The sequence below is a fragment of the Haliotis asinina genome, chromosome 7 (genome assembly GCF_037392515.1).
Source record: "Haliotis asinina isolate JCU_RB_2024 chromosome 7, JCU_Hal_asi_v2, whole genome shotgun sequence".
NCBI lineage: Eukaryota > Metazoa > Mollusca > Gastropoda > Lepetellida > Haliotidae > Haliotis > Haliotis asinina.
The window spans coordinates 37240127-37268042 of record NC_090286.1 but is presented as its reverse complement, the minus strand read 5'-3'; the positions used below and the strand labels follow the sequence as shown (position 1 = coordinate 37268042).

Below are 27916 nucleotides of genomic sequence, written 5' to 3'. Positions count from 1 at the left end.
ACTCTGTAGCATATTCTGTTGCACAGCAAATGTTATCCTATGTGTTGTAGATAAAGCTGAAAGATGCCAACTCAGGTGAGGAGTTCAACCTGGAGTACAGAGACTGGGTGAGATCCTCCACAGACAACCCTAATGGCACCATAGAGCTTCCTGCCATCAGACCAGACATGGCACCATTACAAGGTAGGTCAATACACTCTTTGTTCCTTTATCAGACATAGCATCTCTGCACTCAGGACTTTTTAATGGCATATATTTCTCTTGTCCTATAAACAGGGAGACATGTTTGCTTGTCTAAGACATTTGTAAGGACATGTTGGCAGGGGAGTCGCAAAATTGTGATGGTAAGTAGAAGGATCAGTCAGGAGCCATTAAATACTTGTTTCACATGGCACTTTTCAGGAATCTGTAAATCTTGCAGAATAGGTTTGAAAAAATCTGCAAGGTACAGGGATTGACTTGGGCCGCGATATCGCGATTTTCTCGCACCAGTTGCTTTAAAATCGCACTCAAATCTACCTGCAGCGATTTAAAATCGCATCCTGCTTACCTGTATGATAGGAAGTTTTTAAATCTGTTTTACTGAGAAAGGATTTGTCATTATTTTGTCCTGTCAAAGATATTCCCGTTGCTTTCTACCTATTTTTAATCTTCGAAACATAACTTCTGGTATGGAACACCGAACATCGTTACACAGTGCTGCACAAAATGAGCTGCGCTGCAAGGAGTATGGCAAACTCTGAACCCCGCAGTACTGTGTTGTTTATGCACAGTGCGACGGTGTACAGAGTTCGCATTTGGAAGTTGTGTTCTGCAACGTCACACAAAGGGCAGCTTCTAACGAAACCATCTTATTCGATATAAAAATTTTAAATTCTTAAAGACTACGAATGAAAACGAAGAAACAACTTGACCCATTCAACACCGTAGGCCGAAAAATTGGCCAAGACATCGCCAGTCCCCAGGAGCTGTAGGTCGAAAAAACGACCAGTCAGTAGTTGCATCAAAATGATTTATACTTTTCGGAACCTAACTAACATATGATTCATTTATCAAATCTATCACTCTTCATAATGCCTGTCAACACTTATTACATTTAAGATAGCCATATTTATCGACAAGGTTAGAATTGAAAACTATTTTCTTTTTCCGCAATGTTATTTTTAAAAAAAACTATTCTCACACACATGCTTCGGCAACGGGTCCACATCCGAGTTCTCAGTGAGCAAATCAACAATGCGTAGAGGATATAATTAAACAAATCACATAAACTGAAGAATAAAAGCAACAACAGTAATCATAAAAATTGTCTAAGAACATTATAACTTACTATTTCAAACGTTATTGTGCGATCGTGTCATGTCATTCTTTCTCGTTTGTGGTGGGGGGGGGGGGGGGGAACAGTATCTATTGCTGTTATCTGACTGGCTGACTTAGGTCACTTGTCTGAATTTGACCGATCACGATCCTTACTGCAGGCTGAGGCTAAAAAGCGTCATTGGAAACCAATGTTTATCCAATAAACGCGCTTCTTACAACTATGAAAATACTCTAGGCAAGGATACTGTCATTTTGTTGATGTTCAGAGCTTTCGAATGATACCCGCCATCAAACGAATCGCCTCACATGTTCTTCATTATCAGACAAAGATTTTAAAACGGAGGTTTTTCACGCTGTTGTATCACGTTACCAAGCGAATTGCCACTGATATCGGGAAATACACGACCATACATATTACTTCTGAAATCTTTCTAGAATAATTTTCTGATCGTGTATAAATGAACATATGAAAGAAAAAGTGAAGGGGATGTCATGACTTGTTACAAACAGAAAAAAACGCTCCAGGTTTTTGTTCCTCCGTGGTTCATCTAGACATATAAATGTCTATGCCTGCATTTTCATTACAAATTAACTTATTTAAGTTGTAGTCGTATTACGTGAAACATATGATAAAAATAACTTTCAGATTTACAAACAGTAAGATTAGTCCTTTCAACTGGTGTATGATATGCAGTAGCAATAATGATTTATAAGTTGAATCATTTTCTCTTGATAAACATAAACTTCATCTATGACCTCAGAGTTGCTAGGAACTCGGTGTCATGGCAGTTTATGCCGCTGGTTGACTGGTGTTGAAAGAGTTAAGTCGTTGACCTTGATGACAACCAGAATGCAGACACCAATGGTGATGCTAGTAGATCTACAGACTTTTAATTCATTGCAATTCAGGATTGCTTGACTTGAAATTGATTATGACAATGTTTTATTTGTCTCGTTATCTTTTTCTTCTGAACGATCATGAACAGTTAAATCTCATAAGACTTTAAAAAATCTCATGCTTTTGATCCCATGTGAGATTTTATCTCACATGTTTTCTGAGCCAGGTTTATCCCTGAAGGTACCAACCTCCTGAAATTGGAGAGCAGTGTTGCAGAGGCTTGTCAACCATAATCTTTTGTCAGACACCTTACATGTCAATATGTTTACCTTGATAATCATGTTTACCTGGGCAGTGTGCTCTCTTCCCTTTTCAAAATCCTGTATCGTCCTCAGGTATGGGTGTCCTCAAGTATTTATGGATATACAACTTCTTTCTTCTTTTTGGGCAACATTTCAACATAAATTCTGATATCGTTGTCAAGTGTATTTTCCGTAGTGTTCAATACAAACACTCTTTCCTATTCTGTCCATCCTAGATACTGTGTATCAGGTTGCCGTAGTGACAGGTGATCTACCTGTAGCAGAGACTGATGCTGAAGTGTTCTGTACTGTGATTGGTCAGTGGGGAGACACAGGAGAGAGAGTGTTGGCACTCCCACTGAGTAAAAAGAAACCATTTCGGCAGGGAAAGGTGAGCTTCTCAAATACCTTGATAAGGAGCAACAAGATATTTAAGAAATAGTTTGCTCTACCACCATGTACAGTCTGTTTGAGTCAGAAACAGACCAATGAATTGCAAATTTTATCATTGTACAAAATTGCCACATAAATATAAATTGTACACATGTTTATCAGTTACTAATACCCAACAGCCTTCTGACATTGGAACATTTTCCAGACTCCACCAAAAATGTTGTTTAAGAAACTATCATCATTGAAAACGTAAAAGTTGTTATCTGCCGTGGCGGGGTGAACCCACAGAAATGGAACAGCCAGTCATGGCAGGGACATCTCAAATTCATTTCCTGGAGGCAAAAAGAATCAAATTGAGACTCCAGTATTGAAATGGAATCAAATGGAGGTCAGTGTGAATCACTACCTGACCAATTTTGTTGAATTATGTAATACTTTGTAAACAGATACAACACAACACAATCACATTACATGATTATTTGCATGCCAAGTACCCAACACATGTTCAGAGCCAGAATGTCTTACTAATAACCAAATGCTCTTTTTTACAGAGGGATGAATTTGAAATTCGAACTCTTGACCTTGGTGCAATTTCTAAGCTTCTTATTGGCCATAATGAAATTGGACGAGGAGCTGGCTGGCATTGTGAGCGGGTGTCCATCACCCCTGGAGGGAAGTCGAAACAAGAGACAGTCTTCCTGTGCAACAGGTGAGATCCATGAATGACAGCCTTCTCTTTGATGTCAGTTGCCACAAGCACTATGCAGACATAACATATTTGCCAGAGGAGGATGTGTAAATGGTCAGTTGTCACCAGGCATCTTAACACCTTACTCATACTTCAGTCTGATTAAAATTGGATATTAGTGCTTGCTACTGCTACACTAAGATCTGATGATATCCCATTACTGGTCACATCATAACGGCTTTTACCAACTGTGCCATAGCCTAGTGGTTAAAGCGTTGACTTGTCGCTCCAAGGACCTTGGTTCAACTCCCATCATGGGTACAATGTCTGGAGCCCATTTCAGGTGTTCCCTGGTGCAGTATTGCTGGAATATTCCTCTCTGCACAGCTTGAGTGGCCATCTTTACATCTGTGTTACATCATAGCGTGTATTAAGGTCAAGCTGTTATTCTCATCCAGGTTCCAGGGTGCCATTGTTAGTGATATCTATCACTGCTAATTAAGATAATAAGCCTTTGTTTACAGTTTGGTGGTGACAATCACCCTAGCTTTGGGGACTGTTCATAATTTATGGCTACTGGGGGTGATGATGATTTTTATGGAGAAGCTGATGATGTACACTGTGAATGCCCTCACCCCTAATATTTATGTACAAAGTAAGTGACCCTCTTGCTTTGCATGTACACAATTGCTGACACCCACCTGCACAGGACAAAATTATGACTCCACACCCCAACTTGTTAAGATCTGAACCCCAATCACTAACTCACTTGATGTTGTGTCATCTTCCTAGATGGATGGACTCTGGCTGTGAAGACCGTAGACTGGTCAGAGAGTTAACTCCCTTTGCTTACCTTCAACCAGGACCAGAAATTACTCCAGCTCAGCGTTCAAAGTCAAGTATGATAGCTCCATAGGCCTGTTTGTGTCCACAAACATGTTCTCTTACTTTGAAAATTTGAGATCAGCTGGGGCTCAAATGATACCTATAGAACCATATTCACTTAGTTTGCACAGCTATTTTTACGGTCACACCTAAATGATGTCTGTTTTGTATCATAGTTAAGACATTTGGGTTAGATATTTTAATTTGACTCGTATGTGACTAAAACTTTGGCGGGTACAATTCCTGGTTTATATTTGTATCATACATTCCTGTGCTTTTGTTTGGGAACAACTGACTAGCCTTTGTTTGTGACAAGTGCCACAGGCGAGACAGGATATGCTTATCTTTTTTTAAACACTTGGTGTTGTCTCTATTTGATAGAGATTCAGAATCACATACTTTCTTTTTGAGCTGGAATTTTATAACTGAATCTGCTTTTACCAGATGTTTTGTATGGGTTTTGTCATTTTTTGTGTGTAGATATGTTTGCATTCCACTTACCATTTGAGGTTACTGACCCAACTTGTTTCTCTCACTGTGATTCCTGATCCATGTTGGTCTTTTATGCCTGTAGAGGGTGTGTGGACATGTTTTGTCACCATGGCAACAGAAGACAAGTTGGACATGTCACAGACCGATTTCAGCAAGCCGCGGCCAGTGACGATGTTTGTGTATGGTAGTCGGAGTGTTGAGGGAGCTCTGGAACTGACCAATGGAAAGAAGACCCATCTGATGCCGGGTCAGACTCACAAGTTTGTGGTACGACATTTCCAAAGTTCCATTTTGATGCCTTGTATCCCTGAACTTTCTTTATTTCTTGGCTTGCTGGTTTATTCAAGCTATATAATCTAGCCTTGACCAGACTATCCAGTGATTAATATCATGAGCATCAATGTATGCAACTGGGTTACAATGGCATGCATCAGTCAAGTCAATGAATGTGACCACCCGATCCTGTTAGTCACCTCTTATGATAGCATGGGTTTTTAAAGACCAATTTTAACTCAGATATTCACGAGTCCTGAACATTGTTCATATGAACTGATTTCTGTATTTTGAGAAGTCACTCTACAATTACTGGTGTGATATGTCTTTTGACAGGGCATCAAGTTGGGCAACATTGGTGACATTGAGAAGGTGCGAGTGACACTTGGTGAGGAAAATGAGGAGAAACCAGTGTGGACAATACAGCAGGTACTCAGTAAATTCCTCAGTAATTACATGTGCACCCCACGCTTATCCGAACACCCCCAGAGCCCTCATCAGTGCCTGTTTCTTAAGAATCTCCTTGACATCGCCTCTGTTCCCCCAGAAACTCATCAGTGTTCCCTCTTTCCTTCCAGAAACGACCTAACCCACTGTTCCTCCATGCCAGAAACATAATCAGATTATCTCTATTCCTTCAGACACCACATCAGTTTCCCTCTGTGCCTTCAGAAGCTTCCATGGGCACTGTCTGTTCCTCCAGAAACTGCAGTGGCTCATCTTTTCCTCCAGAAACAACTTCAAAATCTCCATTCATCCATTTGAAACTACCTTGAAAGTTCCTGTGTTCTTCCAGAAACCATCTCAAAATCTACTCTGTTCCTACACGAACTCCCTCAAACTCGAGCTTCCCTTGAAGTTTTCCTCCAGGAACCGCATTAGTTTATTCTGAAGCTAACAATCCTGACTGTCATTATTGTGTTCCAGGTGACCCTGACCGATGCAGACACAGGAGAGAGTCTGACCTTCAACTTTGACACCTGGGTTGGTGAAGTCAATGGTGACATCAGCAAGGAACTCCCTCTCATGAAACCTGGCCAAACATTCCCTCCATGTAAGCTCATCGGTATTTGAACAATCCCATATACACTGAAAGCTGTCTAAACCGGTACATACTGGGACTGAAGAAATAATCTGGTTTAGACCGCTTGCTGGATTCTAGAGCTGACATGGTTATCTACAACTAGAACTGAACTCGTATTTACTTTTGTTCACTTAATAGCATGCACGTGAATCAACACATTTAACATTTGGATTTTGTTTGTTGCTGCTGCACCCAGATAATCCCTGATAATCAGCAAAATATTAGTTGGTGACAATACACATCTGACCAATTCCTTACCGGATTAGACAGCACTGATTACTGTATAAACACATGTCCCAGCTCATTTCATGACGAGATCTAGAATTGACAATTGCCGCATTGCAGAGCTTATAAATGATGATAAATGTACTAGTCACGGACGGGACTGAGATTTTATGCCAGTGTTGACAACTTGCCAGATCGGACAGTTTGCACTGTACTGTCTACAAAACATTAAGAGTTGTCCTCTCCATGTCAGTGATGTCTTGGTAAACAAAGGACTCATTGTCACTTCAGGGTTCTACCATTTTTTACCTTTAATCTGTTCCATATGACACTGGTTAAAAGGGGATGAGTGTTGTTGAGTGCAAATATAGTGTTATCAATTAACCCAAATTGGAGGGAAATGTGTTCAAATTGCATGTCCACTCTCTCATGTACAGTTAAGTATTCTGGACATGATAGGATTGTCACTGTATGACATGTATTTGGAAATGTTCAATATCTCTTTGATAACCCGATGTGTTGTTTTAGAGAAGTAAGTGAGTTTAGCAATATTCCAGCAATATCACAGCAGGGAACAGCGGAAATGGGTAAACACATTGTACAGATGTTCAGAACAGCACCAAGGCCTTCACCTTGACAAGGCAATGCTTTAACCACACATGTTACATAAGCACAAATAATCTTCTCAGAAAGTATGTACTGTAGATGAATTGCATTCTTAATTGTCCTTTTAATCTATACGAGCCTTTGGTGAAAAGGAATATTTCCTTTTGTGGTAAATAAGACATTACAGAATATTCAATATGTTGCAGAGCCATGAGAATATTCTCCATGGCCCTTAGTAATTACAAATGTACATTACAATGTACATTATCCTATTTATAGTCCATTTCATTGAGAAAATATTGGTAGGCAAAAGCACTTAGTCATTACAGTGTTTCAACAACAAGAAGCCTTAGCATGAGCGCTATAGAAGCAACAAGATGTGTGCAGTATTCCTGGCAACTGTTTCAGTGATCGACTACCGGGTAGTGGTGTACACTAGCAGCATGAAGAATGCTGGGACACAATCAGATGTCTTCCTGAATATGTACAGCAAGGGTCGGGACTGTGGACGTCGAATGCTCCGCAATAACTTGAACAAGTCAACCAAGTTCCAGGAGGGCAAGGTAGACAGATTACAAATATTGGTGTGACATATAGTCAGAGTACAATGAGAGGTCTATCTGTGCAGGTATGACAAGAAGTGAGAGTACAATCAGAGGTCTTTCTGTGGTGTACCTGGTAGTCAGAGTACAATCAGAACCATTCCTGAGCAGGTGTAACAGGTAATCAGAATACAATCAGAAGACTTTCTGAGCAGGTGTGACAGGTAGTCCGAATACAGAGGTCTTCCTGAGCAGATGAGACAAGTAGTCAGAGTACTCATACAGATATGGCTCTCCGGGATGTTCTGACAACTGAAGTTTTAAATGTTGAGTGCTAGCAATCATTCACTCACTTATTCCTTTCCCACTTATGGTCAGAGGTACCTACAAGAAACTGTTAAGAATACCCTTGATTAGACAGTGGAATCTTTTTTAGTCATGGTATCACATGGGCTCTTTAAAACCCAGAAGGAGTTTTATTAGCAATAAAACAATGAAAGAAACAGTGTTCATTAACTTCAGTTGAGTTGTATATTCTCTGTGATTCAGGTGGATGCCTTCACTGTGAGCGCAGTTGACCTTGGGGAAATAGACAAGGTCAAGGTCACTAAGGGTCCAGGCAATCCATGGCATCTGGACAAGATCATCATCAAGGCAGGACCATTTGACAACACTCAGAGGATGTTTGAGGCTGATAGGTAGGAGGAGATCACTCCCATTATAACAGACAATAAGGTTTGTGTTGAATGATGCTTTGGTGTTTTCAGTATTAATCCAGAGATAACTCAGTTTGATTGTTTTCATTGCAGGTGGCTAGGAAGTGATAGGAGCAAGTCACTGGAGGTTGATGAGACCTTGACCTTGAGTGGCACCAGACCAAGTCCAGTGGCCTTGCCTCCAGAATCTGCTGATGATCTTCCAGTGTCACGTGAGTCTCAACACTAAGCACCATTACACTGTTTATTTCTCTCCCCTGAAAAAGAAACAAACAGCCTTGTTGTTACCGTGATTGGAGTCAACACTTTGTACAACGTGTCTGGGACAAAATATCTCTGAAACTGAAGTCACTCAAATGGTGCTTATAACCAACTGTTTGGGAACAAACCTTTGTTTAACAATTATTATTTATGATATGTACAAAGTGATATGCAGTGGCATCAATCTTGGTATAGCATATATTAGATTCTCATGGAAGAAACATGTCGTTTATGCTCTACCTTGGTCAAGAAGACAGCTAAATATAGTTAAATAGTATGATGTAGCCATAGTAACTACTGTTTTGGTTTTTCTAATCCCTGGATTTATCTACCAGAATCAGACAGAGTTTCCCTCGCCTTTACAGTTTGATAGCCTCTTGTGCTAATAACCCTGGTTTGTCTGGGCCAATCCCAATGGAGTTACAGCTCCACTCACTCAGTTACCCTGATATAATACATTTGCCAATGGTTGTCATGAGTTACTCACCCTTGATGTCTTGACTGTGTGCCAGGAGGTCAGTGGAAGATAGAGACAGTGACTGGGGAAGGAGGAACAAGGGGCAATGTGTCCGATCTGGTGGTAGTGCTTTGTGGGGAGAGAGGGGAAAGTTCGCTAGTACCACTCAAGTCTTCCAGGAGCCAACCCTTCCAGCCTCGCCAGACTGATCTCTGTCAGGTCAGTGAGACCAACTCCTGTCAGATCTTGATCATAAGAAGACATCAGCTGTATCCGTTTAAGGAGAAATATGTCATCTTCCAGCAGTGGACAACTAAAATCCTGACATTGTTTCTGTACTTTCACTTAAGCTCCTTACATATTTCATTCTTATCTAAAAAGAACAAATTACAACAAATAAACTTTGCCTCCTTTCACAAATCACTAAGGCAATCGTAAGTCACCATCATAAACTTAGTGCAGTGTTAAAAAATGGAAGTTAAAGTTAATCATAGTAATGATTCCTTCATAAAAGAAGCCCCAGGTTTGTATTGCATCTTTGTTTTTGAAATCACGCCAGAGACCCAGGTTCAGTTCCCCACATGGGTACCATGAGTGTAGCCTACTGCTTGTGTCCCCTTCTGTGATATCGAGGGAATATGTCTATAAGTGACGTAAAATTATACTCGGACACTGTTTTTGGAGACAAATGAAATGGACATTGTTCACAATTTGTGCTACATTTGAACTGTATGATACATCATGATAAGTTCATTCTGCTGCAGGTGAAACTGACCGAAGATATTGGTGAAATGACAAAAGTACGAATTGGTTTCCGTGACAACGATCGTGAGAAAGCATGGAACTTGAAAGAGGTAATTTTTTAGTATTGCTAAGAGCTCAGTTTTCATCATAATGAGTGTAGTTTTGTGGTTTTATGTGCAATCGATGATTTGCGGAAAAATATTTCTCATGCATGTGTATTATATTTAAATCCACTACCAGATCTGCTTTGAGGACGAGGACACTAGGGACTGTTTTTCATACCACCTTGACAGTTGGGTTGCTGTTGACGATAACCAAGATGGCTGGAGAGAATTCCCAGTGGTGTGGCCGGCTGTAAAGATTCTTCCAGGTGAGTTGTGGAGGGGACATAGATCAGCCTCATTCAGTAATGAGTTCCTGATGACAAGGGTTTTACTTACTGTCACAACCACACTGGGCCTTAGAGACCTATCCTGTATTGTTAGAGGGGTGACTGGGATATTAGTCTAACAATGGTAAATAAACCCATGTTTGATTTACATCTTGGTGACAGCATGTGAGTCCCATTTCTTTCCTCGTCTGGTGTCCCTGGCCGTGATATTGCTGGATTACAGTTTGTTCAGCATAAAGTCATACCGATTAACTCTTTCAGTTAACTACATTGAAGTAATGACAGAAAACATATCCTGTCTCAGACAGTCATTCTTGCCTAATCTGTCCTCTGCAACTTCTCACCCCAAGAATTATTTAATAAGCAGTTCGCACAGATGACAGCGCCTATGCTATGAGCATAATTATTATGAATTTGACCATTAAATTATGCCATTACACTTAATCTGCGAAAATTCCACTTTTCTACTCATTTTACGAAAATCGATTATGTGGATAAAATTTCACAGGGAAGTGTTTCACCAGTGCAGGGGTTCAGAAATGGTCTTGCAGTGATAGGAATCATTTACTCTTAGCATTGCGCCCATTGCAATTAACTTCAAAGGAATTGAGGTATTTTGTTTCACATTAATAATGCAACTTAATAATGATTGGTCAGGTGTATTTCTGTCTTCCTTTTATAAAAATGTGTACCATGTTGAAGTAGCCGGCAGATTAGTAATACACTTTTTTAGATCCAAATGGCACTTTGTTACCTCCAGTATTATACTTTGGTCCAAAATAGGGTTGGCATCTCTGAGTTCGTAATTTAGCAGAATTACTGATCATTTGATAAACTGTGGTGTATTAAACTGTAGTGTATTAAACTGTAGTGTATTAAACTGTAGTGTATTAAACTGTAGTGTATTAAACTGTAGTGTATTAAACTGTAGTGTATTAAACTGTAGTGTATTAAACTGTTGTGTATTAAACTGTGGTGTATTAAACTGCAGTGTATTAAACTGCAGTGTATTAAACTGTAGTGTATTAAACTGCAGTGTATTAAACTGCAGTGTATTAAACTGTAGTGTATTAAACTGTAGTGTATTAAACTGCAGTGTATTAAACTGTAGTGTATTAAACTGTAGTGTATTAAACTGTAGTGTATTAAACTGTAGTGTATTAAACTGCAGTGTATTAAACTGTAGTGTATTAAACTGTAGTGTATTAAACTGCAGTGTATTAAACTGTAGTGTATTAAAATGCAGTGTATTAAACTGTAGTGTATTAAACTGTAGTGTATTAAACTGTAGTGTATTAAACTGCAGTGTATTAAACTGTAGTGTATTAAACTGTAGTGTATTAAACTGTAGTGTATTAAACTGTAGTGTATTAAACTGCAGTGTATTAAACTGTAGTGTATTAAAATGCCTGCTTATCTTGTTGCAGTGGTCAAGTATCAGGTCTCTGTTCACTTGGGAGATGTTCCCAAGCCTGGGTCTGGGCTGCAGCTGTATGTAGAGATATTTGGTGAGGCAGGCAGCACTGGCCGCAGAATGCTCAAGCGGTCTCTCAATAATGCAAAGACCTTCCAACCAAACCAGACTGACGAGTTCCAGATAGAGGCGGTGTCAGTGTTGGACATCGAGCGTGTCATCGTCGGACACTCATTCAGGGAGAAAGGTTAGTAGGGAAGATACAGAAATTCTCTTTTATTTTTTCCATTAGGGCAATTTTATAAAATGAGGTATGTGCACTGTAGTTCATGTTCTGCTTGATGTTTGAGCTTACCTTATTGTGTTGTAGGTAGGGGTGTATACCTGAAGAAGGTGGTTGTCAAGGAGACAACAGAAACAAACAGGGAATATGTGTTTGTATGTAACAGGTAAGTTACTATAAATATAATCTGATGTCACTTTTGTAATTGCAATTAAAACAGTATGTTTCATAGATATCCTAACAGTTATGTTCATGTTATGATTTAGTTTACTTAAAAGTAACTGCTCAAAGGATGGCTTTGATTGAAGCATGGAAAGAAATATTCCTCAATCAGTTTGTTTGGCAAAAATAGAGAGTATGACTACTCACCCAGATAGCTTACGTAGTTCAGCGACACCTGCATAGGGGAGAGGTGTGTTTGTCGGAGATGTTTTTCTAATCTTGGGGAAATTCAGCTCAGGAAGTCTCTAATTCATTTCAGAAGAATGAGGAATTTGTTTTTGTCAGTATCAGTATAAAATCTGTATTTGGATTCTGAAAACAAACTTGTTTATTTGGGGCGGTGGAGTAGTCTAGTAGTTAAAGCATTTGCTTGTCATGCTGAAGACCCAGGTTCGATTCCCTACATGGGTACAATATGTGAAGCCCATTTCTGGTATTCCCTGCCATGATATTACTGGAATGTTGATAAAAACGATGTACAGCTAAACTCACTCATGTTTATTTGTGTATCAAAATTTGTGGACCATTTTGTTTCAGGTGGTTGGACCAGGGTCAGGATGATCATGCTATAGAGAGGGCCCTGGTGCCACACTCAGGACCAGTAGATGATGCACCTCCACGTCCTGCCTCACGTGCCAAGGAGAAGACACCTTCCCCTAAACCGCACTCACCCACAGGTGTGTAGCTGACAGCTCAACAGAGCCCATGTACCCAATGTCTGTTTTTATTTTGGTAGTCAGTGGTGGAATAACTTAGCAAATCCAGTGTAGAATAGTTCCCTTGTGTCTGATGTGTGTCTTATCATGGGGCAGAACAGATCTTATGTACCGTGTCTTTTTCCCCTCGTGCATGATGGGATAGCCTTATGGTTGAAGTTGACATTTGTCACATCGAAGACCCAAGCTTGATTCCCCACACAGGTACAGTGTGTGAAGCACATGTCTAGTGTTCCCCCACCGTGATGTTGCTGGAATAATGCTAGCAGTGGTGTAAAATGTCATCTCTCCCTTCCAAGAATACAGGGCAAATAAGGTCTCCTGTGTCCCATGGTTATCTCTCCTTTTTAGAAACCCGGGACAAAATAGGTCACTTGTATCCTATGCTTATCTTCCCAATGGGAAACTAATGCAGGAAACTGCATTCATCCAATACCTATCTCCCCTTTGGAAATACAGGGCAAAATAGGTCCTTTGTGTCCTATGCTTTTCTCTCCTTTTGTGCTGACTAAGATATTAGGCAATGTTATCCTTTCATCCTCTTTCTCACTTGTACTGTTTCATGTTTCCAGGCGACCCATGGACTGTTTGGACAACGACTGGCTCTAACAGGGAGGATGGCACAGGGAATGCTGTCACACTTGTCCTCTATGGTGACAAAGGTCACAGTGAACCAATCATCATTGGGGAACAAGATGACTTCGAATTCAGACCAGGAGCAAAGGACAAGTTTGATGTGAGGAGTAGCGTCTGTTATCAATATAGATTCAAATACATGCACAGTTTGTTGCAGTCTGCATGATTTGCTCTGTTTTATTCCTTTGAAATCATGTCAGCTTTTCATTATTTTAATGCAAACTCTCTTTCATTTGTGTCTTGTCCACAATTTGTGTGCCTATTTCTGTCAAGATAGTGGACATGTTCCATACTTTGGTTCCTTTCTGCTGTATTTCAGTGGTATTGTTGTGTCATGTGATATATATGAGTGCTGAATGCGTAGTGTTAACATGTCCCCCACCATATACTGCTGTCGCCAGGTGCGTGTGAGTCGAGACGTGGGTGAGGTGTATAAGGTGAGGCTGGCGTTTGACGGGGCAGCAGATCGGCAACAGGAGTGGTACTCTGACTTCACCTCTTGTCCATCATGGTTCCCAGACTCTGTAAGTTCCACTGTTGCTGACTGTCTTTCTGACCAGGTATACAGTCCAAGTAAACATAGTCTCAGTATTATTCGTTACACTCTTCTTTTGAGGTTAACAAAACCCTAGTAGGAGGTTGTTTCAGGTAACCTTTTTTAGAATGGCCAATCAGTACATAACTTACCAAATAGTGAAAGTGGAAATTTGCTCATACCTTTTGTACTTTTACTTGAAAAGATTTGTACATGAACGATTGTCTGTAAAATTGCTTCTGAGTGATGCACAAGGTGCATGCTACAACGCTACCAACAGTGAGTAAACTGAAAATAGCCATATTGTCAATATTCAAGGATGTCAGTCTGTGGAAATATTAGCTAATGGTAACCATGTCATCAGAAAGGCCTAAGCATATATACTGAAGGTCAAATGTCTGTGTTTTATGCTGGGATTTCACCTCTTCTCCACATGGTTAGTGGTGATGCATCTGTTTTAGAGTAAGTCGGTAACAATAATGTCTTGAAATCCAAAACAAGCTGTGATTGTACCTTTTCCCCATCCACAGATAGTGGTGATGAACAACAAGACCAGAAAGGAGTACATGTTTGAGTGTCGGAAGTGGGTGCGGGTGACGGACTATGCTGACTGTGTACTGGAGCTACCCGTATACAACAAAGATGAGGACAAAATGTTGCAGGGTAAGTAACATAGTCGGGTAGATTCAGGGTTTGATGGTTCAAGTTAACTTTGGAATGAAGCCTAGCGATCTCTGTCCCTGTACCAGTACCTGTACATGTCTCTGTCCTTCAATGCTTTGAGGGAAGTATCTTGACATTTTGTATCTGTTCCCCAAAATATTGACAAATATTTCCTGATGTTTGAAGTAGGTGTTTCCTGGTCTTTCCAAATGTCCAGAAAACAATGTTTTTGAGCCAAACAAAAACATGCACCTATTGGCAGTTGTAAGGAATAAAATTCTAGAAGTGACTTGATAATATTTCACTAATAAAATTCCGAGGCCCCAGTGGAACCTAAATAGTGAATTTAATCCCAAATGTTTGCCTCTGTTTAAAGCCCTAGTCCTACCTTGCTTTATCCACAGCAACATGTACAGAACATATAGATACAGTGATTACTGTATAGTCTCTGACATTACCATAAGACCTCTCAATGAACAGTATGTGCACTTAAAATTCACTGCTTAATTCTTCATAAAATATGGCCTTTGAAAGTTCACAGGAGCTAGCAAAGCCACACTAAACAGAGGTTCTCATCTGCCTCATAACAGTTCAGTTGTGACTGACAGGAGCAATATACAAGCTTTCCTCACCTCCTGCAGTTTCCAGTGTTCTCCCATCCAAACATTCAGTGATGTTTTCTTGTCTTCAGTGTACAAGTACCATGTTGAGGTGTTTACTGGTGACGTGAAGTATGCAGGCACCGATGCCAATGTCTACATACAGATATATGGCGACAGGGGAGACACTGGCACCAGACATCTCCATGGGTCTTACACCAATGCCAACAAGTTTGAACAAGGCAATGTAAGTCTGTGTTGATACTGTGGTGGATGAAAGTGAGCATGGTGGCATGATATGGTTGTTTTTAGGTGAGAAACATACCTCAACACAATGGTGCCATATCCTTTTATTTAAACTACACTATGTATATTCTAGTTAATGAGTGAATTTAGTTTTACACCTTACTCATCAGTATTTCAGCTGTATAAGGGAGGTCTGTAAATATTCGGATCTGGACCAGACAATTCAGGGATCAACAGCATGAGCATCGATCTAAGCAAAATGGGGTACAATGGTGGGTCAACCCAGTTGGCGAGTCTGACTGTTTGATCCCATTAGTCACCTCTTAAGACTAGCATGGGTCACTGAAGATCAGTTCTAACCCAAATCTTCACAAGTTTAAAGTTAATGAAATGTCCACCACTTTCAAAATCTCTTTTCTCTATCTTCTTTCTTTGAATATGTGTCATGTGAAGTTATTGCAGCAAGTTTCATATATCTACACAGTAGCTTTTTAAAAAATAGCATGAAGCGAATTCTGTTCTTCCATTACACAGACAATTTGGAAACACTCGCAAACAATACAGTCTTGATATGTAACTCTTCACTGTATGATAATACATTGGCTGTTTATACAACAGAATGATGACTAGAACTGTGTGAATTTCCAGCCATTGATTGCTGCATATTTCAGTGTGATCTGTTTGAGATCGAGGCTGTTGAACTTGGCAAGCTAAAGAAGGTGAAGGTCAGCCATGATGGTTATGGTGCGGGTTCAGGATGGTTCCTGGATAAAGTTGTCATTGAAGTTCCTCAAGAGGGCAACGATAAATATGTTTTCAAGTGTGGCAGGTAGGGAGAATCTGTCAAGGTAAATGAGTATACCTGTCATCCTGATTTTACGAAATATGTGCTATTTTGTACTCCACATTAGATTGATGCTCAGATCATGACTGCTGTCTTTGAAAACCGCTTTTGTCAAATGGCATGAACAATCTTCAGCTGTATAAATTATAGTATTGCCATGTGAACCTACATCAGAATAATATCTGAATGATGTGAGCTGTCTAACCTTCCTGGTAATGAAACACACTGTGTTACATCAGGAATGTAATGTTGCGATGGCGAAGATGAATGAAGTTAGGGATGCAGTTGCAATGTAGTTGTTGTGAAGTCAGGGATGCAATGTTGTATGATGTTTTTGAAGTCAGGGGTGCAAAATTGTATGTGATAGTGGTATGATTAATTGAAATAAGAATCAAAGATTGGTAGCAATGACCAAGTGACAAAGCAATTCTCATAATCAATTTTGGATCTGTTATAGTCTTTGAAACATTTGACGATGGAACATATCTTGAAAGTTGTCAGTAGTGGTGTTCCGATTAATTGAAATAATAAAAAAAATTCGCAGTGAACAAATGACCAAGCATTTGATCACATTTTCTCATAATCGAATGCAAACAATTGACACTAACCAACTTTTTTTTATGAATGTTCATTTGTAATGTAGCAGTCATCAATTGTGAGATATCAACCATTCCCAACACTAGCTCTGTGTTTTTGAAGTCAGGGATACAATGTTGCAACTCTTTATGATATTTTAAGTCACTGACACAGTGTGCAGATAATTATGTCATGCAGTCAAGAATGCAATGTTGCATTGTGATGTGGACAGTGGACAGATATGTGATGTTGCAGTGATGTTATGACATGATCAGATGGATGTTGTTGTAAAGTAAGGTGTGTAACATCCTCAATATCTCCAGGGTATACGTTCCGCACTATTCCCTGGATGCATCTACTGAACTTATTACCTCCCTTGACTGGCTTTTTATCCAGTCAGGTGTCTATGCTGGGAAGTTGAGCTTACCATTCACAGAGCATTTTCGCTCTTTAAATTATCCAACTGATTGGTAATAATAATAGTAATATGTGCATTTATAGTGTGCCAAACTCCACTCACGGGGTGAATGCTCATAGCGCTAACAGTCAAAGCAAGCATATTATTACCCTGGATAACCCAAGTGCCTGTTAGGCACTAGAAGGTTATAGTCACATTACTTATCCCACCAGGTACCCATTTGCTGCTGGGTGAACAGAGGCAATTATGAACCAACCCACTTGCCTAGGGTGAGACCACATATGTCCTGTGCTTCACTGTGGGGATTAAACTTGGCAACACAAATGATGCAGAGGTACTCAATCTGAATAAGGTAGAAGGAGTACTTGCATTATTTTTAAAAGGTCTTTATTGACACTGGCAAGTTTGGTTGTAACAGCAGCTTTGCTGATTGGCTGCTGTGAGAATGCAAAGCCAGCAAAGGGAGGTAATAAAATTATCAGGCTTGGATACATCCAGGGTATAGTGGAGATTTAACAGAATGTATACATGGAGATACCGAGGATGGGTATGCAATAATGTTGATGTGAATTAAGCAATGTGATTGATTGATGTTGTTCTGGAGTCAGGATATGATGGTGTTGGTGGGGTTACAGATGGCTGGACGAGGGGCAGGATGACAAGGCCCTGGAAAGAGTCCTGCCATTGTCAGAAACGATCAAGGCAAAGAAACCAAAAGGTACAACCACCATGTTCCAAACACCCTCTGGAGAGTTAAAATACGTCCCTGAATCTGATACTTGTTATATCTAATACCTAACACAGGGGATCATAGACAAATATGTCTGTTCGGTATTGACTGTTCTAGGTCCAGCATCATCAAAGCTGACATTAATACCAACCTCCATCTTCAAATGCTAGTCTTTAACCATCTTACACTGCAATGTTGTTACATTGGATCACTGTCTTCAGTTCTCTGATTAGCCACTTGTCTCAAGTTCGCATTTAGGAAAATTTTGTTTGGCCCAGTAAACTGAGCAATGTTTGGATTTCAACTATTGTAGAAGCTTCATTGGCTGAGTGCCTTAAGTTTGCAGGCTCCATGTGCTGGCAAAAGGTTCATCAGTCTGCAAGAATGAGTTTGAATCTTGGAATGGACCCAAAATGTACAAGATTTTGTACTATACTTATTTCGTAATACACCCCAAAATCAGACAATAGTTACCCTAAACTGTTTCTGAGGAGACATCATGTATCGATGATAGTCTGTATAATAACTTCCTGAAAATACTGTAAATGACATAATGATAAATGGTAATGTAATGTTTTGTCATGTAAACGCAGACATTTTTTGGCACAGACTGCAATATGACAACTAATTCCTAAAATCACCATATTAGTTCACTGCATATCCACCAGAGTTGATATTTCTTTGACTCCAGTAAACCATTACTGGTTTAAACACAGTGTTCCTGTCTCCCTAGATGGTGACTGGCAGGTGCTGGTGATGACGGGCGACGAGGATGACAGTGCTACAGATGCTCGTGTTTTCCTCACAGTCTATGGTGACCGAGGAAAGTCAGACGAGGAGAGGCTGCAAGGTCACTTCCATGTCAGCAGGACTGACCACTTTGATGTACGTCCACTCAGAGTGTTCATACTAGAATCAAAGTTGCTTATTTCAAGATGGTTTTCTGAACTCTGGGCCCTGTCCCAGTCTTTGTGCCATAATTGTCAGAAAGTCTGATATGTTAATTTATGGAGTCGCTATTTCATCATCACCACGATCACCTTGTGGAATTAGGTAATTCTTGTAGGGTTTCATTTTATCTTGAAGATGTTAAAATGTGTAAAACCAGAACGTCTGACATTTTTGAGTTCATGAGAAATTTGACGAATAGGGCTTCTACCACTTTATGCAATAAAAATCTTTCTAATTACTTTGGCCCTGTCACATACAGGAAGTAACACTTACACAGTTTGTACAGCAGTAGGGGAAGTAAAGACTATATCATCCTGTTACCTAACGAGGGAAATACATTATAAGTTGTTCACTGGTCACGAGAGGGGCAAGGGTTGACATAACCATGATTAACATTTTAACATTGAGGGTACATCAACCCAGGGGTCCTTCATGACCAGTGAACAACTTATGATGTTATTATGTTAATTCTGAACTGTCTGAAGCTTGGGTATCAGACCGTACACTTCATCCAACCTGTGTCAGTCAAACGATTTGAATCTTCCATCTTGCATTTTTGTCCTGCAGGTATTGTATTGTGTAATTGCAGCAGTGTAATTCCCCTTCTTAACATTCACATGGAGTGCATTTGAACATTTTGTCAAAATTTATTGTAATACGCGGCAAAACCTTTCGTAGCCATCGCTAGATTTTGCAGACGACACAAGAAAAATAATATTTAGAGTTATCTCCCTTCTATCGATTTCTATCGTGCATGATTCAATGTTATTCAACATAAAGATTACTACCACAATGTACTGAATGAGTTGCCATTGGTAGCAGGGTATATTGCAATGTACCCCGCTTGTAAGGGGTACATTGAAAATTATAGAAGAGCGTTTAGCCAATCAGAAAATGACATTTAAGTGTGAGGTAAGATAATATATGTTTATATACACTGAAACCACAGTTCAGTTGCTTCCCTTGAGCTGGATGACATTCCTGTGTTTTGTTTGTTTTTGTTTAATCTCATTTTTATATGTATCATATCGTAAATCATGTTCATCAAACTGGTTGTAATGATAATTCACTACATATTCTTAATTGTTGGTGACTGTATTTGGCATGTTTTGATGATTCAAGATGAAATATGATGACCTTAATTCTTTATCATTAGATGTGGCTGGACCCCAATAGGATCGGGAAGATCAGAAAGATCCGTCTACGTCATGATGACAGTGGAATGGCTGCAGGCTGGAGAGTCAAACAGGTATTAGAACCCCAAACTGAGTGTGTATCTGAATTCAAAACCCTGGATTAGGTATTGGTCTCTGTCCTCCTTTCCTGCTTCCTTTCCTGCTTCATTTCCTCCTTTTTTCCTGCTTCCTTTCATAAGGAGTCAGTGTGTTTACAAAGGGTGACAGTATTCAAGTATCATGCTGAAGACTAAGGTTTTGTCCTTGATATAAATGCAGTGTGTGAAACACGTTTTCCTTCTCTGTTATGACGTTGTAGGAACATTGCTTTATCGTTTTATAAGCCAGCTGCATGGAATATGTACCTTGTTTACATCTGACATTGGTGTTGTGGCAGGTCGTGCTGATTGACAGGTTCCGAGATGAGCGCCTGGAGTTCCCTATCAACCGCTGGCTCTCCTTCTCTGAGAACCATGGGGACATTGCTGTGGAGGTACCAGCTCTCTGGCCGAAAAAAAACCCAGAAGCAGGTGAGAGACAACACCTCGATTGTTGTCTAGAGTGACGAAAGTATTGAAAAGGTCAATAGAAGTTGGACATGTTTGATTAGACTTCTTGTAAACTTTACTTGTATCTTCTATAAAAATAATCTTGTTAGAAATCCTAATATGGCATCCCAAGACAAATTTGTAAGGTTAACCACAGAAGATGATTTAATTAGCACAATCATTTAATTCATGTAAATAATTGAACTAACATGGAATCAGTGTTGCAAAATGAGAAAGGCACATTCTGAAAAGGTCAAATATTGATTTGGTTGTATATTTCTCAGGGAGTTCAGAATGATAATAGGAAAGCATACAGATCTGAGCAGATTTTAGTTCCAGGAAGAGTGCAGTATATATAAATGTATAATAATGATAATAATTACATTGGAGAGTAATACTTGTCTTGTGCAGGACTATTTGGCAAGGTTACTGGAACAAAGGCACCATTTTACATACAAATTTTGAAAATCCTCTCCTGGTTAGCATTTCAAAACAAACATCAGTTGACATGGTACCTAGTCAGAAGAACACAAAATCATTGTATATTGTGCAGTGTTATGTCAAGGAGTGAACCTGACTCGGCAAACTTCCACAAAGCTGTTGTAAGCCTCCTGTGCCGAGGCATAGTCTTTCACCAATCATGGCGCTGTGATAGCTTTGTGAAACAAAGCCCTGGACAATAAGTCCAGTCCATGTCCAAGAGATCCTGGAGTAATAGACATCACTTGTGTTTCTTCCCTTCCCTTAGTGTGCAAGTACATTGTCCAGACGACGACAGCAACAGACTGGGGGTCTGGCACCGATGCCAGTGTCTACATAAACCTCTTTGGAAGTAAAGGGGACTGTGGACAAAGATTTCTTCGTAATAGTCTGGAAGACAAGAACAAGTTTGAAACAGGATCAGTGAGTCAATGACATGTCAAGTCCTGATGTGTAAACAGTGTTTTAGCAACTGGAAAGATATCGATGATGTGCTGGAATCGTCTTTTTCTCCCTCTGTTACACAACATTATCTTTGATATAGTTGTTAATGGGGAACTTCCCCCCATCAGTTTTGAAATAACAGAACTGTTGTTATTGCTGTATCATCTCTGTTGCTTTGTCCATCCCAGGTGGACACGTTCCAGTTGGAGGCAGTGGACCTGGGACGTCTGGAGAAGGTAGTTGTTGGCCATGATGGCAGAGGGGCTGGAGCAGGATGGAAGCTTGACTCTGTGACTGTCAAGATCAACAACAAGGAACAGTTTTTCTTCCCATATGGAAAGTAAGTATGATCTGTAGTCTCAGGATCTGAGTGAGTTTCTCAGGTAGAAATAGGCTTCATAGTACTCACTTGGAGTATCAAACCCAGACCTCGGTTGATGGGGCAATGCTAATGTGAGAATAACAACAGTAATGCCAATGGGGCAATGATAATGTGAGAATAACAACAGTAATTTAAGTAGGGCAATTCTAATGTGAGAATAACAGCAGTAATGTGAGTAGGGCAATTCTGATGTGAGAATAACAACAGTAATGTAAGTAGGGCAATGCTAATGTGAGAATAACAACATTATGTCAGTGGGGCAATGCTAATGTGAGAATAACAACAGTAATACCAGGGGGGCAATTCTAATGTGAGAATAGCAACAGTAATGCCAGGGGGCAATGCTAATGTGAGAATAACAACAGTAATGCCAATGGGGCAATGCTAATGTGAGAATAACAACAGTAATGCCAGTGGGGCAATGATAATGTGAGAATAACAACAGTAATTTAAGTAGGGCAATTCTAATGTGAGAATAACAGCAGTAATGTGAGTAGGGCAATTCTGATGTGAGAATAACAACAGTAATGTAAGTAGGGCAATGCTAATGTGAGAATAACAACATTATGTCAGTGGGGCAATGCTAATGTGAGAATAACAACAGTAATACCAGGGGGGCAATTCTAATGTGAGAATAGCAACAGTAATGCCAGGGGGTAATTCTAATGTGAGAATAACAACAGTAATGTAAGTAGGGCAATGCTAATGTGAGAATAACAACATTATGTCAGTGGGGCAATGCTAATGTGAGAATAACAACAGTAATGCCAGGGGGGTAATTCTAATGTGAGAATAACAACAGTAATGTAAGTAGGGCAATTCTAATGTGAGAATAACAACAGTAATGCCAGGGGGGCAATTCTAATGTGAGAATAACAACAGTAATGCCAGGGGGGCAATTGTGATGTGAGAATAACAACAGTAATGCCAGGGGGGTATTTCTAATGTGAGAATAACAACAGTAATGTAAGTAGGGCAATTCTAATGTGAGAATAACAACAGTAATGCCAGGGGGCAATGCTAATGTGAGAATAACAACAGTAATGTAAGTAGGGCAATTCTAATGTGAGAATAACACAGTAATGCCAGTGGGGCAATGCTAATGTGAGAATTACAACAGCATTATGAGTGGGGCAATGATAATGTGAGAATAACAACAGAATTGTGAGTGGGGCAACGATAATGTGAGAATAACAACAGCATTGTGAGTGGGGGCAATGCTAATGTGAGAATAACAACAGCATTGTGAGTTGGGCAATGCAAATGTGAGAATAACAACAGCATTGTGAGTGGGGCATTGCTAATGTGACAAACAACATTGCCAGTATGAATGGGCGTGAAGTCTTTTACCAGACTGAATATACCTTCTACAGACAAGTGGCTTATTGTCTGTGATAAATATCTGGATGGTTAAGTATCAGAAGCAAAGTTAGATTTACCACCAGGGTCTAAAGACAGTTGTTGCTGAAAGTATGAGTTCTGTATGTTGTATTGATGTTACAGGTGGATAGACGAGGACAAGGATGACCAAGTGACGGAGGTAGAAATCCCTGTCTCTAAGTCACACCGGGGTGGCAGGTAGATTCTACAGCAGCCTCTTCTTCAAAGAATTCCAGTCATCCATGTTTCATCAAAAACTATCTGTCCAAATTTTTGTACTTTGATCATGGTGAACGGACACGTGAGATCTTGTGCAATGGACATGGTATACGTGAACCAGTGGTCGGTCAATAGATAATAGCAGGTGCCTCGCCCTCGTTGAACCTCGTGGACCAGATTTGAATTCTTAGTTGTTTCTTGAAACCCTTACATTCCTGAAAATGGATGCTGTTTCTTTTATGTTCCTAGAGCAAACACACAGTGTCTCTGTTGTTGCCAGAAGTATACATTTGTTATGTGAAACTGTTATACTAATAGCTACACAAAAGCATAATTGTGCTATAAATATACTGAGGGAAAAAAAATAAGGTAATACAAGAAAGGCAAAGTGTTCCTTTATTTTTTCCGAGTTTCTTCACACGCTTTTTATTGCATAGCTTGTGAAGAAACCTGGAAAAATATAAGGGAACACTTGTCCTTTCATGTGATCCATTAATATCCTTTCAGTATATATGTAATTCATGATATACTGTGATATACATGTATAATCTATTTCAGTATGGCATAAACCACATTGACAACTGACCCATATTGCAATATAGATATGACAGGGCCTTCACTTGTTGATTTACGTAGTTTCACAGATACATGAATATTGTTGGTTGTTTTGTTACTGAAACTGTTGTTCTAGACAAAGTTGTTTGTTGTTTATCTGTGATATGTAGAATATACACTGGGTAATGCATGTTATACCTGTCAGTAGGTGTAACATAGTAGCAACAAATCAGTTGGCTAATGGTTGTTTCTAGGTGCTTATCGCAGGGATGGATCTATTCTTGATATTACAGGTCTGTAGCATTTAGTCATTCATATATAGTGTTATCTGGTAGTGCCAAGCTTGTTCACATTATTTCATACACTTCAAATGTTAAATAATTTTGGTTAGTCATACATTGTTTCCAAGTGAAAAAATACAACACTCAATGACACATGTGATGCTCTACTTAATGGTATATGTCATTGTGTACTTATATATACTACTCAACTTTTGATAGGGATTATCAAATCTTTTTAGATATGCACTATATATATAATGAGAATCAGTTTGTGTGTGACGTAAAGATGATATCATCCCTACCAAAAGTGGAGACATATATATGTCTGTGTTGTCCTTAAATCATTCATGTCCTCAAGGCCTTATTCCTGTCAACCTACCTGCATACTCTATGTATCCCCAGTCCCCCAATACACATCCCCTCTTCCCTCCCCTACACTTAATGCTAATTATGTCTGTCTGCACATGCAAACCTCAGACTGTATCAGTGGGACCGTTATTATGTATCATTGAGCAATTTGGTATTAAAGTATCACCCGCTAAGACGGTAAAATACTCTGTCCTTACCTATTGCTGTGTGAGAGCGTCCCCCAAATATAGAGTAGAAAACACAGGAAGAGTATTGGCAGAGTCCCTGCCCAGTTCAGCCCCAGCCCCAGGAAAAGCCCAGCCCCACTCCTAGCCCCAGCCTCAGCCCCAGCCCCAGGAAAAGCCCAGCCCCACTCCTAGCCCCAGCCCCAGCCCCAGCCCCAGCCCCAGCCCCAGCCCCAGCCCCAGCCCAACCCAACCCAGCCCCTAGCCCCTAGCCCCTAGCCCCTAGCCCCTAGCCCCTAGCCCCTAGCCCCTAGCCCCCAGCCACCGCCCCGCTTTCGAAGACATCTCTCCTGTGATATGAACAAATACCTGAAGTGCCACTCAGGACCAGCCATGTTGAGGCTCTCTAGTATAGGTGGTGTATATACTCACACCTGCAGACCACTGGCTAGTGTTGGTAGTGCGTATACTCACTCCTGCAGACCAGTGGCTAGTGTGTTGGTGGTGCATATGCTCACAGCTACAGGCAACTATATAGTGCAAGTCCAAGTAAATTCGCACAAAGACGAATATACATCTTTGATTCGCACAATAAGTAGAAGACTGCATACCTCCATTTCTCTCAGTCTTCCATATGACACGCTACTGTACAGCATCTACCCTACCAAAGACCCATCTGCCTATAGTGTAGTTATACAACATATCCTATACAATATTTATTATATTTATAGTATTTTACCACATGCCAACATTTTCAAAAAATATGACATAATCTCTTCTGGACATTGACAGTTATTTGTCAAAATAATAGCTCATTTATCTATGATATATTTCACAAGAACTTACAGAGAGATATTCTACTGATACTTCCATAAGGATATATAAAACCTGAATTTATTTGCCAAACTAACTGAAATATGTTTCAGATATTGTTGTTTCTTATATGAAGTATTTTTACATGGCAGAGTCTTTCGGAGTCTGAACCGTAACTTCTGTGATAAAATGAAGCCAATTAATTCACAGCATTGGATGGTATGTATTCACATTAATATCTTTTATGATATAATTTGAATGTATTAGATTTTGATTAAGTAGGCATATAATAGTACATACTTCTTACCAATTGTCCTACACTTACACTGATGAAATTAAATAACACAGCAGTGCTTTGAGGCTTTGCTGATGCATGTAATTACTTCATTAGAACCTTAATATGGCACAGAGGATGTTAGGGACCAATTATTTAAAATTACGGTGTGCGTGTATGTGCGTGCGTGACTGTGTGCGTGCGTGGGGGGGTGGCGGATACTATACAACCTTCTATGTAATACCATTTTTATTACACGTGTTAATGATTTGGTATCAAATAAGTAACAGAGAGTTTGATACTAAATCCTTCACATGTTTAAGGAAAATGGTATTTCATGGAAGCAAGTTTAGTATTTTGCTTATTACCCTCTACCCTAAATTGATAGAAATCGTGGGTCTGATACCATTGCAACAGGCATTAACATTGTGATGTCCTAGATGTGAACCTAGTGACGTCATACATTTAGCGGTAGAACACTAGTGTAATATTGCCATAAAAATATTACACTGCAGCATATTCCATGACCGAGTAATAGATTTTAAGTAATATCCTGGGAAAAAATTATTTTTGACTTCGGTTTAATAACTAATATTACTGGATATTCAGGGTGACATAAAGTAAAATTGCTCTCTCCTTTAAGAGAGAATAACAGTTGGGAGTTTCAGAAATGTAGACTGGTTGGTCCACAGTATATTAATGGATCAGGAAGTTACCAAGTTGTGACCAGTAGCCTGTACACATCCACCGCCTCCATTTAATGCTGATAACTTATTTCTTTTCATCAGTATAATAGCAAAATATCCACATTTTTAATCGATTTTCACAGTTCACATAGGGAAATGATATCAAGAATAATTGTTTCACCTGAATAGTATTTATGATTTTATTTTTACACAGATATACCATGAAAAAAGTATTTATATAATAATGTTTTAGCATTTAGTTGTATGGTTATTTGTTTCCATGAATTATGTTTATTCATCCTTGAACAATGACGTGAGTCATCCAAGTTATGTAGTATGTACTCCTCTGTGATATTCCTTATGGGGTTGTGGTTGACACTGTCAGCATAGATGTTGTCGATATTGTTGTTGCACCAGTAGTCATGTACTTTACATGCTGTTTCACAGTCCGTCCTCTTATACATTCACATGTAATAAACATTGAAACATGCCAGTGTGTACTTGTTTATGATTGACCTGTGAAGATCAGGTGTAGAATAGGCCTTCAGCAACCCATGCTTGCCATAAAAGGCGACTATGCTTGTCATAAGAGGTAAGTAACAGGATTGGGAGGTCAGGCTCACTGATGTGGTCGACACGTCATCAGTTTCCAAATGAGCAGATCAATGCTCATGCTGTTGATGACTGGACTGTCTGGTCAAGACTCATTTATTTACAGACTGCCGCTATATAGATGGAATATTGCTGAGAGTGGCGTAAAACTACTCACTCACTCACTCACTTGTTTAAGATTACCTACGGGAAAAGTTTTGTTACCAATTCCAGCAGGAGTAACAGTATGGTGATAACTTACGTCAACTAGGAATTTCACACAGGGATGACTTGGTGCTATAGTTAAAGTGTTCTCTCATCATGCTGAAGACCCGGGTTCAATGGGTACAATGTGTGAAACCTATTTCTGGTGTCCCCGCACCGTGTTATTGCTGGAGCATTGCCAAAAGGAGCGTAAAACCATGCTCATGTAATCAAGTTAAGTTGAAGAGATATTGTTCAGTGTCTGCTACAGATTCCAGACGGATAGTTGATTGGCATTTAG

At 39.7% G+C, this 27916-nt stretch overlaps 1 protein-coding gene across 1 annotated transcript in view; it reads left to right on the top strand.

Annotated features, from left to right (window-relative positions):
* Positions 1–27304, top strand: part of LOC137291154 (lipoxygenase homology domain-containing protein 1-like) — an 83971-nt gene extending 56667 nt beyond the window's left edge. The window contains exons 42-69 of the mRNA XM_067822442.1: positions 51–183; positions 2697–2851; positions 3405–3562; positions 4334–4440; positions 5001–5185; positions 5528–5620; positions 6119–6245; positions 7515–7669; positions 8198–8346; positions 8458–8576; positions 9138–9301; positions 9847–9936; positions 10067–10196; positions 11645–11878; positions 12002–12080; positions 12674–12813; positions 13425–13588; positions 13890–14012; positions 14554–14686; positions 15378–15532; positions 16203–16360; positions 18005–18087; positions 18833–18984; positions 20207–20299; positions 20623–20755; positions 21522–21676; positions 21886–22037; positions 23583–27304. Coding sequence (XP_067678543.1) covers positions 51–183; positions 2697–2851; positions 3405–3562; positions 4334–4440; positions 5001–5185; positions 5528–5620; positions 6119–6245; positions 7515–7669; positions 8198–8346; positions 8458–8576; positions 9138–9301; positions 9847–9936; positions 10067–10196; positions 11645–11878; positions 12002–12080; positions 12674–12813; positions 13425–13588; positions 13890–14012; positions 14554–14686; positions 15378–15532; positions 16203–16360; positions 18005–18087; positions 18833–18984; positions 20207–20299; positions 20623–20755; positions 21522–21676; positions 21886–22037; positions 23583–23661 — 3798 coding nt within the window. The 3' untranslated portion in view covers positions 23662–27304. The remainder of the gene's footprint in view (positions 1–50; positions 184–2696; positions 2852–3404; positions 3563–4333; positions 4441–5000; positions 5186–5527; positions 5621–6118; positions 6246–7514; positions 7670–8197; positions 8347–8457; positions 8577–9137; positions 9302–9846; positions 9937–10066; positions 10197–11644; positions 11879–12001; positions 12081–12673; positions 12814–13424; positions 13589–13889; positions 14013–14553; positions 14687–15377; positions 15533–16202; positions 16361–18004; positions 18088–18832; positions 18985–20206; positions 20300–20622; positions 20756–21521; positions 21677–21885; positions 22038–23582) is intronic.
* Positions 27305–27916: the final 612 nt, after the last annotated feature.